This window comes from Sinocyclocheilus anshuiensis, unplaced genomic scaffold (genome assembly GCF_001515605.1).
Source record: "Sinocyclocheilus anshuiensis isolate Anshui unplaced genomic scaffold, SAMN03320099.WGS_v1.1 scaffold710, whole genome shotgun sequence".
Classification (NCBI taxonomy): domain Eukaryota; kingdom Metazoa; phylum Chordata; class Actinopteri; order Cypriniformes; family Cyprinidae; genus Sinocyclocheilus; species Sinocyclocheilus anshuiensis.
The window spans coordinates 1,226,844-1,246,246 of NW_015544201.1; the positions used below are offsets into that span (position 1 = coordinate 1,226,844).

General features: G+C 36.5%; 1 protein-coding gene across 10 annotated transcripts in view; it reads left to right on the forward strand.

Moving 5' to 3' along the window:
* Window positions 1-19,403, forward strand: part of cadpsa (Ca2+-dependent activator protein for secretion a) — a 104,243-nt gene that overhangs the window by 79,574 nt on the left and 5,266 nt on the right. For 4 of the 10 annotated variants that reach the window (XM_016497377.1, XM_016497378.1, XM_016497379.1 and 1 more), the window contains 9 exons: window positions 2,450-2,591; window positions 3,293-3,445; window positions 6,452-6,607; window positions 8,217-8,364; window positions 8,876-8,890; window positions 9,235-9,309; window positions 9,543-9,626; window positions 9,919-9,951; window positions 11,805-11,912. In XM_016497377.1, the coding sequence (XP_016352863.1) occupies window positions 2,450-2,591; window positions 3,293-3,445; window positions 6,452-6,607; window positions 8,217-8,364; window positions 8,876-8,890; window positions 9,235-9,309; window positions 9,543-9,626; window positions 9,919-9,951; window positions 11,805-11,912 (914 nt within the window). The remainder of the gene's footprint in view (window positions 1-2,449; window positions 2,592-3,292; window positions 3,446-6,451; window positions 6,608-8,216; window positions 8,365-8,875; window positions 8,891-9,234; window positions 9,310-9,542; window positions 9,627-9,918; window positions 9,952-11,804; window positions 11,913-19,403) is intronic. The other 6 variants (XM_016497382.1, XM_016497387.1, XM_016497386.1 and 3 more) reach the window with 2 other exon arrangements.

The window sequence follows — 19,403 nt, forward strand, 5'->3', positions numbered from 1 at the left end:
AGAGAGAGAGAGAGTGTAATCATGGTCATCATAAAACAAAACATTGAAATGAATGAAATTGGAAATTGTTATATCAACAGTTCATTATGGCATAATTGTGATGTTGCATGCCTGCAGTAGGTTACAAATTGCAACAAAACAGAGCTTTAAGAGGCAATATAGAAGAATTAAGGACCAAATAGCGAAACCCGTAGGGGGTCGAACCAACACATTGAATGTAAAGAGTTTGATCTAGGCCTTATCACGTCTCTAATGAACTGAAGTCAATGGGGTGCTGTCCATGGTGCTAAAGCCACACTGCCATGGGCTGCAGTTGACTAATTATCCTAGTGGCATTCTTTGCACAGCTTGACAGGTTGTTGTCTGGTAACCTATTCTTGATATTGAATTGCTTTTTCTGCTGGGAGATCTAGAGCTTGAGAAAGCAAGAGTGTGTGTACTGTGTGTATGAAATAAACAATTTAGCAGTATTTCCCTTTTTTAATTATTTTTAAATTTTAATTACATTTTTTATTTTTCTCCCATTACATTCACATGCTTAGTATTAATTTTAAACTGTTTGTTTATTTGCTTGCTTTTTGCTTGTATTTGTTTATTTTTGTTCTTCTGTCTCTTCTTATCTTTTACTATGAGAGATTGTGTAACATCCTAAAATAAAATAAAAAGATTGGAATTATTTTTAATAATCTCTTTTAAAGAAGGGAGCAGAAATAGTATTTTATAGATGGTCTGTTTTTCAGCATTCCAGCAAAGACCAGAAAAGAAAAAATGTTTTTGGTTGACTCTTCTTAACCCATATAAAATGCACAATGTATCATATTAGATATGCAAATTTTTAAGTGTTTTAAATTATAAACATGATCAATATGTTTGTACACAATCTACTACATGCCTTCTGTCATCTCATTGATGCATGGTTTATACTTTTTTAGTAAATAAAAGGCCTTGTAGTATTGAAAACATCCACTTTCATGTCGTGTAACATGCTTTTTGCTTTGACATCTTTACTGCTTTTTATAACAAACGTAAGAACTTTTACATTGTTAGTTATATTTCAAGATGAACACTTGCTGAGCATGATTTTTTTTTTCTCCAAATTGCATATTTTTGCTCTGTTTGGTCCTCTGAATAAAACTCCATATTCTCACTATAACATATATTAGCCTTAAAAGCCTGATGCAATAAATATGATACTTATCAAAAAACACACATGCAAACTTTTTTATTTTATTTTGTCTAAAGGTTCAATAAAAAAAAAATCAAGTGTCATCTAGTTCCCCAATCTAGCACCATGTATTTCTCCATAAATCCACACACATATTAGTCTACAGCACAGAGACACATATCACCTCCCCCTGGCCTCCTCACACACAAGCACACTCACATAAACACAAACACAAGTAAACACCATTGAGCCTACAGCATGCACTACATCTGTGGAATAGGACATTCAACATGGAAGGTCACTATCGTCCTGTGCCTGTAGCACTGAGTTAGGCATGAAACAGCCTTAACACCAGACAGGCGCTAAAGCAGAAGCTATTCATGCTGCTAATGAGGTCTAAAACAGAGGAGCCTGGGAGACCCCACTGCCCCAGCCACTCGCTCGCGGACAAACACAGCCAAGTGTACATCCACCGCCGCTCAAGTGGCTAATTGGAACAGAGCAATCAGGGAAGCAAACAAACATGGCACCTACTGCGAATGATCGACCTTGAGTAAAGCGAGAGAGATAGTAAGAGACCAGAGTGAGAGAACTAGAGATGCTGTGCCTACTATGCTTAGTCATCACATGCTAAAATCTCCACCAATACAGTGCATTTTTCGTGTCCAATTACTTGGTGGCTTTTTAGATGCACAAATCAAAATGTTTTTAAATGAGCTGTTAGAGATGTATGATAAACTGTTATCTAACATAAAAATAACATAGAAGTGTTTGAACCCTATAGCATGATGGGAGGATGGTAAATAATCTCATTCCCTTTCTATAATTTTTGCACTAGCAGTCAAAAGTTTGGAATAATTTTTTTGAAAGATGACTATTATGCTTACTAAGACATCAGAAATGCAGTAAAAACTGTAATATTGTGAAATATTATTACAATCGGCAATAACTTTTCTATTTTAATATATTTTAAAATGTATTTTTTTGTTATTTTATTTTATTTTGTTGTCTAAGTTTTTATGTTTACTTCTGTTTATTCCTATTATGATGAAATCCAAACATCAGAGTTTAGGCATGTCCCAAAACCCATAAGATAAATCAAAAATAAAATCACTCATATAATATTTGGTTTGATCTCCTGAAATTGAAAGTGCCATAACACTTCTATGTTTTGCCAGATTCATTTTTCAGATTTGCTTAGTCACACATTCTCTGCCATTACTACTGTATGTCAGCAGTCATTCACTGTGTTCTTTCTCTCCCACTTTCGTCTTACTATTTCAGATCATTTATGTAATGGGAAGTTTCATAAGCACCTTCAAGATTTGTTTGCCCCTCTGGTGGTGAGGTATGTGGATCTAATGGAGTCCTCCATAGCTCAGTCCATACACAGAGGATTTGAACGAGAGTCTTGGGAACCTGTCAAGTAAGCAAAACACTTTTTACTTTAAACTTAGATGTTAATTCAGTAGGCTACGATTACAAAAATAAAAATGCATGCAATTAAGCATGCCCCTTGGCCTTCCACAGTCTCACCATTTACACACAAGTTTTCTTGTGTTCAAAAACAGCTAGATGGATTCCAACAGAATGAAAATGTGTTCACAATGTGTTCTGTCTTTTTGTTTTCTTGAATCTTTCTTAACACTTGTCTACTTGTTTTTTTTTAACAGCTTAAAAGTAATTATTTTCAAGATACAGGTTCCATTTTCTTTAACTAGCCCTAATTTGCTTAGACTCTAAACCAGCCATGCTTGTTGAACTTTACAAACATTCTTACATGGTTCACAAATATACAAGTCATCAGAATAACTTGGAATCACTAGACAAAGCAACATAAGACAAAGTGTGTGACTGTAAGAATGTTAATGCTAATTGAATCAACAATCTGCGCTTCAGCAGAAACAAATGTGTTTTCTCGTAAAACCAGAGCCAAAGTGGTGATGATGTGATTCACTCCTTCTCATGTGCACTTTGCATCTCTACAACACCATCTTATCTCTGAATTAATTCTTCATCTTGTGCTCTAAACATACTGTATGTAATGCTGTTTCTTTATCACCCACGCTTTCTTCTGTGCGTCTACATCACTGCATTCTTTCTCTGTGTTTTTTTCCTTTTCCACAGGAGTTTAACGAGTAATTTACCCAGTGTCAACCTACCAAATGTGAATCTACAAATGCCTAAAGTACCAAATCTACCATTGTCAGTTAATCTGCCACCAATGCAAATGCCTAGCTTTTCCACCCCCAACTGGATACCGGGTTTATCTGATACTGAGTGTGTACTGAGTCTGTACTTAAATCTAATATATGCATGTGTGGCCTTAGCATGAACATAATTGTCTTTAGTTTTCACTTAACTAAAATTCAAATTTACCCTAGATCAATTGTAGGTATAGGTTTTATTTGAAGATTTTCATTCAGAAAGTCTTAAGAGGTGCATCTACAGTTGTAAGAAAAAAGTTTTTGAACTCATTTCCGCTTGAATTTTTAAAATGATATTATGGAACATCACACAACATTTTACAATGTCATATATTTTTGTTGAGCTGCAGATTTTAGCTTATATTTAGACATGATAATTAAAAACCGATTCTCCAAACCTTAGCATATTACAGCTTTCCAGACGAGAGTGAAATACCTTACACGCTGCATGTGTTGGAAAAAAATTACACATCCACACGCAGACATAATTACGCATGCTGAGTGAGACTCGGTGTAAATATTCCATCTCTAAGGTGTAATAGTGGGTAAACACCAAAGGTTGTCAAAACTAGTTGAAGCCACCTCAAAATATCTGTCTTAACATATCAGACTTGAGCTTAAATTACTTCAACTTTGTAGAAATTAGTGTTTACAAATTTCAATTATGCTAAGGCCACAGCATGGAAACAGCCCATAAACAATTTTTAACCCAAAAAGGCCCTAAGCATGTTGAAGGGTTGGAAGATACAAATAACTCACTATAGAAATATGCTCACGTTTTGCCAGCTCAATATTAAAGCTGAAGTGTGTCATTTCTGCTGTAGCGGCACCAAACAGACTCACAAAAATAACTAGAAGGGAATATTTGTTAAGACAATTTGGTAAATGTGATCGTGACTTGTCTTAAGTCTGAAGATTTAACACTGCTAAATAATGCTGCTTGGTTGCCAGGGTATTTTGAATGGTTGCTCATTAAGAGTTTCTTATGGAAACTTAATTGCAACTTTTTATCTACTTATTTCTTGCAATTCTGAGGAAAAAAAGGTGACATGTAAACTGTAAATTGCAAAATATAACACTCAAAATTATTTTTTTCCCATATTTTCTAATGTGTTCTGAGTGGTCACATTAATGTCAAGCCAGAATAATAACAATTTCAATCCAGTTCAAATGTTTGTTCAGTCAACAGTTAGCCCTGCCCCAAACTCATGATATTGGTTGAGCCAATATTGTTCATTTAAGCCACTAAAACAAACAGATTGCAATTTTGTTTGGTGCTGTGAGTGATTATACACTCCGCCTTTAACAAAAATTACTCACAATACCATGGTCGTATGATTAGATGCTGTTCATTGGTATCTGGTCATGAATAAGTAATGCCGCTTTAACATCCTGTATCTTTCCAACATCTTCCTCCTTTCCCTTTTCCTGTTAGAACAGAATAGGATACAGGTGTCCATCCTCATTCCTCCTGCTGTATTTGCTGGGTATTGGGTCCTAGAGTAGTAGCACTCACACCACCTGTAGCCTGTCTTAGGATAGGGTGTTAGGATGGGAATACTGAGGGAGATCACCCCTGTCCCACTTTTGGCCCTGTCCTGTTTCCCTCATCTACATTGTGACAGACAATGCTCTGAAGTGATATGCAAGCTTCAGAGAAAAAGGCATCTGCTTTCAGTAGAAACTAAATATAAGATTCTAAAAGGACTGGATTGTGTGAGAAACCCAAATCCAAACAGCATTGTATTTATTTATTTTTAATTTTTTACACAATGGCTTAATAACATTTTTGTTTGTGGTCTAATATTTTTTTATAATATTTTATATTATTTTTTTAAATAATATTAAATATTATTTTTTATAAGAGATTTTTTTAAGAGAAATCCTGTTTCATTTATTATTATTATTATTATTATTATTATTATTATTATTATTATTATTATTATTATCTTAAGAATTGCATTTCAAAACTTTCAAAACAAGTCTTTATAACTTTTCTTAGTAACGTTATTTTAAAAAACCCTAAAACGTAAAAATAAAAATAACTATCAAAAATTATAAAGTAGAAAATAAAATATGAATATGCAAAGATTATATATTGTTTATGAAGTTTATACATTTTAGTAAGCCTCTCAAGTATGATTGCATTTAAAATTATTGAATTTAATATACTATCATTATTAAAAACAACTAGAATGAATGAATGAATCAATTGATGAATAAATAAAAGATTGATACTGTCATTGATTATTAGTGAGTATCAGTCTTTTTTTTATTATTATTATTTTTTTATCAACAGACACTCACATAGAGCAGTAGAATGATGTGTAAAAATATATTTACAGATTGATTAATAATCAATCTGTAAATAATTAATAATAAATCTGTAAATATATTTCTACACATCTTTCTACTGCTGCTCCGTTAGAGTCTTCTAACTAAATCTGGCTTCAGTGTGAAGCTCTCATTGCTTCAGTTGATCTTAAAATATGATTCCACTGAAGATGCCTTGGCCTGCTGGCTGTTTGAGGACTCATACTCAGGCTGTAAGGAATGGAGTGAGAATCAGTCTCTGTTTTCTTCTATGAGCAATTCTTCATTCACTTCAGACCATGTGGATTTAAAATGGGCTCCATCCAAACAGATCTATGCCTGTCTGGGACTGTAGCTTCTCCTGCCACTTCATACACATACAGCCTTTACTTGTGATGTTGCAATTCTCCTTTGACATCATTGTGCATGTTTACCTTTCCTGTACTCAAACAACCAGGCCTGACTGGTTATCATTTTGTTTTAGGATTAACCATTTATTTTTTCCATGGAACGATTGCCAGTGAGGTTGATCTGTAGCAGAGCAACTCTGCAATGATCGGGAAGTGGTAAAAATAACTAAAACAAATGTTTCACCCTGGAGTGTGGACTTGAAACAGGTTTTGTTTTCTTTAGAAAAAAAACCTGCCCTTTGACCTTCCTACTTCCCGACCTCGGAGCTTTCCCTTATTTATATGCAGCTTTGATTAAAATAACTTACTGTATATCCCTCTGACTGTCTCCTCTACACATGTCCTGGTGTTGGCAGTAATGGTTCAGGGACATCAGAAGATTTGTTTTGGAAGCTGGATGCATTGCAGACATTCATCAGAGACCTGCACTGGCCAGAAGAAGAGTTCTCCAAACACCTGGAGAGCCGACTCAAACTCATGTCCAGTGACATGATCGAGTCCTGTGTAAAAAGGTGAGACTTGAAAACATTGTTGACAGTTGGAAACCTGTTAATATTCAGTAATATCATTGATTTGACTGCAGTGAAACTATTAGATGAGAACAAAGCGGGAGCTGAATTGAGTTGGATGGTGACACTCTTGCCTTCTTTAGAGCTGCTTTATAGCCAAATCAAATTCATTTCATAATTGACAAATTTTGCAACAAGAACAATTTTACTGAACTGAATCAACATTGCACTGACTCAAGCTGAATAACAACACTATTGTCTTCTGCAGAGCTGCTTATAGCTGAATCGAACTTGTTTCATAATTAACTGACATTTATTGAACTGAACTGAATCAACACTGAACTGACTTGAGCTGAATAATGACACCATTGTTTTTTTAGAGCTGTTTTACAGCAGAATTTGAATTTGTCTCATATCTTATGTACTTTGCTACATTAGTAATGTAATTTTCCTGTTTATTACTTTGAAGCTGCTTTGAAACAATCTGTATTGTAGAAAGCGCTGTAGAAATAGAATTGACAGCGGACACTTTAATTGCTCAAGAAACTGACATGTCCTGCAGTGTAACATGCTATACTCCATCAAAAACTATTTTAAACAGCATTTTGTTAATTATTTTTTAATATGCATGCTTTAATGACACAACATTAATTGGGAGACTGCATGGAATATTTTTATTTTTAAAAATCTATGTAACAGCACAGGACCATCTAAAAAGAGGCCAAACGTGATTCGAAATAATAATGAAATTATAAACTTTCCTGTATACATTCATGTAAATTTTGATCAGATTTTTTCATAAATAAAAAAAAATCATAAATCAATTTGATAAAATGGAAAATATTGATGTTGATTTAAAAAAAACTGCACATTATATATCAACTAACCAAATAACATATATCTAGTAATTGAGTCATCTAGTTTGCAATTAGAACTACATTTTAATTCTTCATGATGTGACATTACAATCACTGTAAACCCTCATCAGTAGTCATTTGACTTAAATGAACTTTAGTAAACAGTACATATAAGCAGTGAAATAATTTTTGTCAAATCTGTTGGCTTTGCCATTGGACTAACTAAAAAAGGGTTAGCTGATTTTCAGTGTGCAGCCCCACATCTGTAATCCTTCTACTTAATGTGTTTTGAGGATGTCAAGCCGGACGTCTTCTTAGCTGCATTCTTCCAGTCACTCTTAAGGTGTGATAAACTCTTTGTCTTGCATGCTGTGAGTGAAGACATGATTTGAAGTGCTTTGAGAAACTGTTGTAAGTAATGTCATGGTCATTTGCTGATTCAGAAGATGATCAGGCTTAACAAGTAAAATAATCCATTCCTTTTCCTCTTCCACTCCACACAAAGACTTTTTAATATGCTAAAAAAAATGTGAAAAACACAAGACTAATTTGTGCATTTCATTTATTTCATTCACTTCTTTATTGCATCTCAGTCATCTCAAAAGCTAAAATTCTGCCGAGAGTATAACACAGAAACTCTCAATTACATGGCATATATTTTGTCTTGTTTCCTGACTTTTTTTTTTGGCAATCCTACCCCATTCTTAATTACCAAAGTGACCAGTCAGAGTTCGGTCTCCGTTCTCTTGTTTCAGAACCAGAGCAGCCTTTGAGGTGAAGTTGCAGAAGAGCCCACGCACTACAGACTTTCGTGTCCCTCAGTCCATATGCACCATGTTCAATGTTATGGTGGACGCCAAGGCCCAATCAGCCAAACTATGTGCCATGGAGCTCAGCCAAGAGGTAGATAGCACCAGCAAATGTATCTTTCTGTTCTCACTTAAATTCTTCCACACTTCTCATGTTCGCTTCCTCTGTATCTTTCTCATCATTGCAAACATACACTTTCTCTGCCACAGTTTCCAGTAAAACACCCTCATAATGTGCTGATCTGCATACATCTAAGACTGAATATCAATTTATATTAAATCCCTTATTCTGTAGTCTTTTGAATTGCATGAATTCATCATATGCACCAGCCTATAATATATACAGTAGGTATATATGAATTGTTTTTTAAATGTATACACACACATATTCTCTATGATTGTCAATATATCATTTAAATGCATTTATTGCTGTAGATCTGAATGATTCACCAGCATGGCAGTTTTCCATTGTTTCAGGATTTTAATTTAATTTGACTCTGTGCTGGAATGAGACGTTTTCTTTTTCTCTCTGTTGCTCTCTAATTGTCACTGTCACCTTGTCTGCCGTATCTTTCTTTTCATCCCTTTTCTCAATCTTGTGAAAGTTTGTTAGAGAACGGGTAAGTGTGGCTAACAATTCAATTGAATTCTCACCTTTATGTCCCAAAGGTATAATTAGCAATCCTAGCAGTTTCCCCCAGTCTTGTGACACTTAAATTGTTTTGATTATATTACCATATGTGGTAGCTTCTTCTGAATATACATGTGCTAGAAGTGAGACATCTCATATCTGTAGGATCTTGAGACAGGTAATGATCTGAACTGAATTAATTACCCAGATGTATTTGATATGAGGTAAATGGAGACAAAGGGATTGAGTTTGTACAGATTATCCCAGGTGAAAACGACAAACAGCTCAAGAAACCTTGTTGCGATTTGTGCTCATTATGTCTTTCTTTTCCAGAGACAGTACCACTCGCAAATTGACAATCTCATCGAGGAGACGGTGAAAGAAATGATTACTTTACTCGTGGCAAAGGTAGCATTCAAGCAATCCAATATTCCTAAATTATGTTTGTTTTTATATCTACATAGAATTACTTCCTAAAAAGAGTAAGAGCAGACTTTAATTTTATAAAACATACTGTTTGTTGGTTTATATTCGTTATTAAATCTCTTGAAATTCTTAGCATAGAAATAATTATCAGTTATGACAATTTCACATTTTGAAGGGCAACATGTTCTAATTTTTTCTTCTTCTGATTTTTACAGTTTGTTGTGATCCTAGAGAGTGTTCTGGCGAAGTTGTCACGTTATGATGAGGGCACACTTTTTTCCTCCTTCCTGTCATTTACAGTAAGAACAAATAATTGTTTTTAACACAAATTCAAATACAAACAATTTTTAATACAAATATTTTACTTCTGTCACAAGATACTTTGACTCAAACATTTTAACTAAAAAAAGTAATAAAAAATATTTAATCTTATATTAAAACTTGTAAAATATATTTTTTAAACTTGTAAAATAATTTTAGCTTTGTTTTTAGCTTAATATTTCTATAGGGGATGTTATTTTTAACTCGTTTTTAATATTCGTTTTTAAATTATTATTTTAATTTTGATTTTTATGTCCCTTTTATTTGTAGGTAAAAGCTGCTTCAAAATATGTGGACGTACCTGTAAGTGACAACAGGATTTTTCTAATGCTTATTGATTTATCGATCAAAACAGTTAATTGTTTATAAATCAACTTCTTTCTTTAAGTTGTTCATCAGTCAATTTATACATTTTTGTTTCTTGTAGACATGAAACCTGAGTATAAGCATATTAGTCTAAATGATGAATTAATAGCATGTAACACTTTGTTTTCAAAAGCCTTGTAATAGCTTTAAGATTCAGCTAATAATTGCCATGGCCTGCTGTGCAGATGGCCATCTCTTAGCCCCAAATGGCCATTCATATATATGTGAGAGAGAGTCGTTTCTGTGAAGCTCTCCCCTCTGCAGCAGACAGTGTGATGTGTGTGTTGTGCAACAAAAGCCCATTGTGAAGATGCCGCTGGGTCCAACTCATTGCATTCAGCATCACATCCCTGAGTTTCCTTCAACTGCCAACACATTTGGTAACGACGCGAGGCTTTTTAAATTAAAACCCTGTCAATGAATGCTGGAAGCGTCCTCTCGCTCTCTTTCTCTCTCTCCCTTTGTCGTTCTCCTTATGATCTGAGGGTCAGCAAATCTTATGTTTCCATGGTAATTGTTTGCTTAATGCACAAAATAAATTATGTCTGAAAAATTTGCTAATTTGCACTCTCTGAAAGGACCCATAGATGTGTGAAGTAAGTTCAATTTACAGTGTCTAACAATTACCAATTCTGATGACCTTCATATGCCCGCTGGCTAAGAAAGTATTTAAATCTCCGCTGAGGCCGAGCAGGGGGGCAAAACACCCCAGATGATTTACTCTGGCTTGACTTTTTACTTGCTATTTTGTTGAATAGAATCGTACTAATCAAATAGCATTGTTATCCTGCCGGCCTGTTCAGAATTCAGACTTCTAAGAAAATGAGAAAACATCTCATTCATCTAAGAAAACACTTTTCATCTGTCTGTCAGGTGAAATATAGTTTGCTAATTTGATAGTAGATAGTAGCTTAATACTTTAGAATGCAAAATCACCATGAGCGTCATATTAGCATAACAATACAGATTTCCGAACAGTGCAGTCACATAAGCGAAATTTTAGCTAAATTTTGTCAATAGTGTTGCAGTGTATGAGCTCGCCATCCAAGATGTAGATGATTTTGTTTCTTCATCAGAACAGATTTGGAGAAATGCAGCATTACATCGCTTGCTCATTAATGGATGCTCTGCAGTGAATGGGTGCCGTCAAAATGAGAGTCCAGACAGCTGATAAAAACATCACAATCCACAAGCAATCCACACGACTCCAGTCCATCAATTAATGTCGTGTGTTTGTAAGTGACAAATCCATCATTTAGGTGTTTTATCTTTTAAATGTTGCTTCTGGCCAAAATATCAACCCATAATAATGCAAGAAGCAGAAGTGGTGCAGCCCTGTTGTCCTCTCACATCAAAATGCACTAATATACTTGTTTAGAACTGTTTATGCTTGTAAACAGTGCTTGATCTGTGCATATTTCTCTCCTGATTCAGATTAATGACTTTTTCAAAGGAGAAAGCAATATTATGGATAGAGGACTCGACAGGTTGATGAAGCAACGGTTTGAGTTTAAAATCATTGACGGATTTGTTTGTTCCAAACATGCAGCTTTTCACTTCACAAGACATTTATTGATGGAATGGAGTCGTGCTAAAGCTATTTATGTAGTCCTTATATACAGTAGATTGTTCCAAATAGGTCACGTATGAGGTTCCATGATGTTTAGGATGCTGCCTATACTGTATATAGGCAGTTCCCAAGGTTTTTGAGCGGAGCTGTTGTATGCTAATATTCAAATTACATTAAGCAGTAATACATCTTTCTCTGTCTTTCTTTCCTTCATCTGCAGAAACCTGGGATGGATGTTGCCGACAGCTATGTGACATTCGTTCGCCACTCTCAGGATGTCTTGCGGGACAAGGTCAATGAGGAGATGTATATAGAAAGGTTATTTGATGTAAGTAATGGCTGTCTTCTCCCTCTGTGAAGGGGGAGGCCCTTCAAAATGTGACATAACAGCCAGCTAGGAGGGATAAGTCACATTTTGAGACCCTGCTTCTCTCTCTTTCTCAGTTAATTTCTCTATCTTTTAATCTTTGACTCTAACTTTCTCTCTTGCACTGCTTCTTTAGCTTAACCTTTCCACTCTGCAGTGCTGTGTGTGTTCCTGAATGTTCTGGCTGTAATATTCCCTTTGCTCTGCTCGTTATTCCTAGTGCAAAATTCTGGAGGAGGATTATCTTAAGATGTGTTCTCTCACAAAGGGGCATGCAGATGTGAGCTTAAGCAGTTCAAGCTACCTACAACACACTGCAATTAAAGATAGAAACTGAGAATCTACAGATGTCTACATAGCCGTAGCTATATTATGAAAGGTATAAATATATTACAGACCTTTGATTAAAGGTTCTGCTTATTTAGAATAGCTTGTGGTTCCATGAAGATAACAGTAGAATAGAAATATACAGAAGCCCTAAGTGGACAGGCTTGTTTTATCATGATCACAATTTTCTTTTAATCTCGATGTAACAAATCCCCCAAGATCTCAGCATAAGGTTTGGGGTCAATTAGAAAAATAAAATATTAATACTTTTATTCAGCAAGGATGCATTAAATGTATCAAAAGTGACAGTACAGACATTTCTAATGTTACAAAATATTTCTATTTCAAATAAATGTTTTTTTAACTTTCTATTTTCTATAAAAAATGTATCATTGTTTGCACACAAATATTAAGCAGCACATCTGTTTTCAACATTAAAAATAGTTTGAAATGTTTCTTGAACAGCAAATCAGCGTATTAGAAAGATTTCTGAAGAATCATGTGACACTGAAGAGTGGAGTAATGGCTGCTGAAAATTCAGCTTTACCATCACAGGAATAAATTACATTTTAAAATATATTCAAATAGAAAACGAGTATTGAAAATTGTAAAAATAATATTACTATTTTTTACTGTATTTTTGATTAAAAATTGCAAAAAATATTTTTGAATTAAAAAAAAAGAATTGTAGTGTAGTTATTTAGTAACATTTACAGTGATGTTGAGATGTCACAAATAGTGTGTATATACATATAGTGACTCTGAACATGTGGTCTACAGGTGCATCTCAATAAATTAGAATGTCGTGGAAAAGTTCATTTATTTCAGTAATTCAACTCAAATTGTGAAACTCGTGTATTAAATAAATTCAGTGCACACAGACTGAAGTAGTTTAAGGCTTTGGTTCTTTTAATTGTGATGATTTTGGCTCACATTTAACAAAAACAACGACATTCTAATTTATTGAGATGCACCTGTATTTTATTGCCATTAGGACATCTGCATGGATATGTGACAAATGCCTTTTAGTGATTGCAGCTAACCAGAAAAATTGTTCACAATTTTTTTTATTTTTTTTTATTTTTTTGTAAAAGTAGTGATCACGAGAAAACAACTCATGACAAGATCATGAAAAAGTGCAAAAAATAATGCATTTCCTCTTAGGGCTTCTGTAGAAACCAAACAAATTGGATATACTAAAACAATCAGAGTGTGATGGATATTGTTTTGTTCATTTTAGCTGATAGTTGGGGCGGGGGGGTGTTACAAAGGCAACTGCCCTATTTCCGGAGTAAATCTCCCGCTAAGGAGATCCAAATAGAAAGAAGCCCTCCAAACCTTGGGCTTATTGTGATAAAGGCTTAAAGAAAATGAAAGAATGAGGGGAAACACTGAGGGCAAAAAAAGAGGAGTTGAATAAGTAACACTGAAGGGGAGGGCACACAATGGAGAATACTGTCTTAAGGGATGGCCAGGCCATCATGTTGGTTATAATCCTTTTGTGCTGTCTGTAGACCAGTTTGTTAAGTGTGTGTTGTTGGAGAGGTGTGTTTGCATTGTGTGGCTAAAGACTTGTGTTTATATTCAGAAAGAAAGCCAGAGTGGGAGTGCCGATCTGGAATCATCTTTCCTGCCAGTTTGCTTGATGTCGCTTCTTGTGTGAAATCAGGACAAACTGAACCGAAAACATCGCTCCCGCTCTGAAATGCTTTGTGAATATGGCTCCTCATGTCATATGTGAACAATTCAAGTAAGACTCCTGATTGTGGTTCATTGTTGACTTTCACTGACCAAGGATCAGTAGTTTTACTATGAGATGCTTTAAACATATGAGCTCTGGTTTTTCGAGTGTCCTACAAAAAGGCTGCTTGAATCTGCTGCTCTACACCAGCTTGTACTGGTTTTACTTCGGTTTTGCAATGCCTAAGTATCTTTCTCCCCTCCTGGAGGTTGTCTGAAAAGATCCTGTGTTCACGTCTTTGTTCATTCGCTTGGAATGAGATGGTGTCGCTTATTTTTCAGTCGCATTGTGAATTTGCTTAATTTCCTTGAATGCAAACAAGAAAAATTCACATCTGCCCTGTCTTTCCTACCCTCTCATTCCATTTCTCCATTTTCCTTTCACGTTTTTTTCCACCTCTTTACTTGCTCTCTCTCTCTGTGCCTGAAATGAAACTTATCCTTCCTGTCAAGTTGTTTTTGTCACATTATGCCAAGTGGCGTTATTCAGAGTCAAATAATCTTCCTTTGTACATCTACTAGCATGGCCCATGTCCTCAGAGACTCAGCTCCTACATGCACTTACACACATCCATCCACACACAACCAGCCAACAAGCCAACCAGCCTCCCCAACCTCCCGCCCCACTGCCGTCAACCCCAGATGGGCACACATCTCTCCTCTCCACCCGCTGAAGTGGTCAGGCCTCCGTAGTCAGTTGAAAAAGACAACATGTGTGCATGCATACACACATGCACGCTCACTCTGTCTCACACACACTAACACGCACACTCTGGTCCTCACTGTTATGCTAAACAGCCATTGAAATAGCACCGCTCTTTATTGGGGGCTCCAGGCAACCTGCTCAAATGTTTTCTTGTTACTTTGTTAAAGATGTCATAACATCCTCCACAATTAGCCATAACACCACGTGCTGTTGTTTTAAACCTGCTACATGCACCCTATTAAAAAAACGGCACTCGGTTTATAAAAAAAAAGAGGAGATTATAGTATCGATGGGACTAATTAAATGGGTTTAAAAGAACAGCACCCCCCCCTTTTCACATTTTTTTTAACTCTATCCATTTTTGCTGATTTGGAAAAGCACATTTGATACAAGGAAGGAATAGTAATATAAATATTTTAAATATATAACTTTTTAAGCAATAAATTTGAGTTAAGCGTAGCAAAAACATATATTTTTTAATTATAGCTAGTTAAGATTCTTGTTAAATGCCTGTTAGTTAATACTGTACATGTTAGTCTGTTCATATTGGTCAGATTGATATTGGTTCATCTTTTCTGGTTTATTCAGACTAGGCAGTAAGATTTAAATAATTTAGAAAAATGTATCCAAAATTGTACTAATATGTTAATGATGAATAATGAAAAAGCTACATAATTTAGTTTGGACAGAGTTGCAGTCACTACAAGGGCTGTTTTCTTCCTCATTCATGCTGTATTGTGGTTTTTAATTTCAGCCAAGATCTTGCTTTCACTTGTTATTTTGGCCTCCTCCCCTTATACACTTTTTAATTTTTTGATTGTTTTAAGTAATCCGCTTTGAAATGATCTGTTAGGTGGGTGTAGTATAATTGCTTAGTGGTTCTTGGATGGTTGTCATATTGAAGTATATGTGGCCCACGCTAAGCTTGAGTTAATTGGGGTCAAGGATGCTGATTTCTCAAAGACAGAGATGGCACATTGGCCAGAGTAAGAAGATTATACTTGCTGTTTGACTAATTCAAAATATGGCTGTGCTCTGCTTTCATATCAGCGTTTCATAATGCAGAAAAAAGCGACCATATGGAATTAGGTATTAAAAATGAAAACAAAGAAAAATGGATGAAATTTTAGTCCAGTGATATGCATAAAAGGATGGAGAGTTAAATAATACTAGTAATTAATAGGAATCGTGAAGAGCTTTATTGATCATTTTATTAATTATTGATAAGTAAATTAATTAATTTATTTAACACATAAATGGATGACATTTTAAAACGAGTTTGTGGCAATTTAAGATTAATTAAACTATGAATTAAGATTAATTAAAATACATTCATATTAATTAATTAACATATTCAGACAAAATTATTTTACTTAATTTGAAAAAAGATTGATGATAAAAAAAATATTTCATTAATAAAAATTACTTAGAAGATGGTGACTTTTTAGAAGGCCAAAATCCAGATACAAGCTGCCTGAGAGCCAAATCATTCGCCAGTGGATGGATAACGTTTAAGTTCCGGAAAGAGGACCAGAGAGAGGGATAGAAAGGGAGAGGGAGGGGGAGAAAATTAATTAATTTCACTCCGCCAGCCTGCCAGTTCTTGAAAGAACAGCTGAGGAGAGCAGGATTAAGGCAGCTGTGCTTAACGTGAGGGCTCATCTGTCAGATTGGGGAGGAGCGCATAGATCATTGATTAAAAAAAGCCTTCTCCAAATCCAGTGCTTCACTGATACCGCCGTCCTGCCCAGGCTCTTCAGTGTGTGCGTGTGCATATGCATGCGTGTCTGAGTGCCAGCAGAGAGACTCAGATACACGGCAGATTACACACGTCAATTATACACTTAATCTGCTTCTGGGAGAGATTGCGGCCTACCCTCATTGATTGATTTGAAGTATTCCCGTTGACCTTGGCAGTTTTAGATCGTCAAGATTGCACTTTATTGTGACAGTTAATGCGGTTTAATCGTTCTGCTGCTGGATACTGCAAGGAACAAGTAGGGTTAGGGATACTGGAAAACAAGGCGTGTTTAGACTGAGCTGCTGCTTGTGTTCCATTTCACAGACCTGTAATACCATTTCACTGTCTGGGACACTTAACCACTTTGCAGGTCTGGCTGACCCAAGTGAACATTTTAATCAACTTTAGCTAGCACACAAACTTAATGCTGTGCATTCTGTGGTCTAAGAAAAATAGGGAGAAAAATTAATCAAGGCAACAAGTTTTTAATAATAAATGCAAATGTATTTTTTATTATCTTTGTGTATTTTGAAATGTAGTTTATTTATTTTAAAAGATTTTTAAAGATTTATTTTTTGTGTTTTGTTTTTTTCTTTTGCTTTGCTTTGTGTTTTGTTTAGCAAAAGAACACTTTGATCTACAAACATGCAGAAAACATGGAAAAGAAAAGACATATTGTCTTAGACAATTTTAAACAGTTTTATCCAGTACTTTTATTCATACCCCATCATAACAATTTTGTTTTGAAAATGTTTTTTGATTCTTGATTATAATAGCCAGAACAACAACAACCAAAAATGTGTTTTTGTTTTATTTCACTGAAGCCTCTGATTGCATTCAGATAATCATGCGATGTGGGAGGCGGATGCGTGCTTATTGTTTTTCTCCCCAGTTAGTCCTTTTATTTTAGAGGTAAACCAATTCAAAAAGGAGATTTAGATAAATAATTTGAACGCTAGTAGGTCAGTATGAAAAAAAAAGACTAAAAGGGACCCAACAGGTCCTTTCACGGAAACTGTTCAAAACATGTTAAAGGGGTTTGGCTCTTTCAGAATGCAGGGCAGATGTTAGAGGGTCATGTTTCTGATAATTACAGAGGCCGAGGTGCTTTCTTTGTCGCTTAATGTGAGCCGAGACTAATTTAAATAAACCCACAGCAACAACACTAACGGCTAGAGATTTTAGCAAAGTAAACGTTCAGCAGCAGAAGTGTATTCGAGCGCTGTGGCTCTCAACTGGCTCTATTAACCGTCTATTGGCTCTCTCTCCATCTCTTGCTCTCCCCATGACATATAAGTGAGGTATGGTGGCATTTGTTTGATTAACTTGTCTGACAAAAGTGACATCTGCTAGCGGGTTCATGTATACGAGAGGCTCAGCGCGGGTCCGCCTTTGTACATCTGTCAGCACAGAGGCAGGGGAAAAGGGTGAAAAGAAACAAATTGGTCCCAAAAAGCAGCCCATTCACCTTCTGCGCTCCCCCTCCCACCCCTTAGCCATTCAGGTGCACCGCGGGGCTCTCAAGTGCTCGCTGGTTTATTCCATTTCGTTCCCCCCATTGATGCCGAACCCCACAAGTGTTATGCTCCTCATTCCTGCTTGGCTCAACCTGTTCTGTATTTTATCCCTCATCCCCTTTTCTTCATTGTGTGTTTACTCAATGACACGATCACAGGCTGTAATTCCCGCCGTGTAGTTCATCTCAACGAGCTCCTTCTTTTGGAGCATGTTTTTCTAAAGAAAGGCCCTGTTTGGACACTGTCACACACAAGCACCGGTTTCCATAGCAGAAATGCATTCTTTGCAATTATACTTTTTGATCTGCTCGTTCATTTTGTGCCCTGCCCAAAAAATTGCTCCAGACACCGTTCTGTTCAGTAGGTTATTCCTTCATTCGCACAAAAAAAAAACAGCATTAGAGACATTTAAAAGTGTAGCAGAGCTTGCTCAGAAACAGTAAGGGCTTGTTCCACTTAAGGATCTGGTGAGGCGTGCAAATCCCGAGCAGGGTTCTCTTTGTATCCACAACACAATTGCGAGCAGTTTGAAGCCCTTTCGCTTGCTGAGCCTGAAACTTTATGTTCAGTCCTGCCATTCAGAAGCACCTATTTCTGGAGAGAAAGAGCGAGAGAAAGAGAGCGAGGACGCTAACGCAGCAGCGTGTCGGAGGACCGCGTTTAGGGTCGCGTATTTCCTACACAGCATTTTTTCCGCAAGGTCTCAGGGTCCCGCAGCGGAGAGCTAGCGAGCACCGGGAGGCGTGGGGTCACCGGTGTGAGTTACCATGGTAATTGAGTTCAGTCATCAATGGACCTCCTCTCAGGAGGGATGAGGCCAACAATAACGGGCCGGTGGTGGCCGTGAACAGCAAGCAGGTAGGATTACCCCAAGCTTTTGTCCTAAGTGCATAATGTCTTGTAGTCAGATTTAAAGACTCCTCAGCCCCCGGGCCTCCCTCTCTGGCCTGGCAAGGGGCCCGATTCACTCGCCTGGCCAGCAAGAAGGACAAGTGCCCTACGACCCGCTGGCCTGAGAGAGGCGGCTCTATTAAGCGCAGACAAAGACGCAATGAGTACCAGGAGAAAGGTTGGACATTCGATTTTCTTGTTTTTTGTTCAGGGTATTTTCTTGATTTTGATTCGCAAGGAGCACGGAGAGGACAGGGAGCACGAGGAGGCACCGCTTTCGTCCTGTTTTCATCTCCACCGGCTTGTCGCTTTGCATTAACATCAGCGCTAGCAACCATCATCATTCCATCCCTACTGCTAATTGCAGACACAGCTGGGTCCCAGCAGGAGCGCTTCTCAAACAGCCTAGGCTGAGAGTAGGCTGAGTGGCACACACACATTACAGAGCCACTACCACCAGCAAGGGCAGAAAGAGGCAGAGTCACAGGTTGCTTGTAATCCCCCCATTACCCCCCACCGAGCCTCCACCT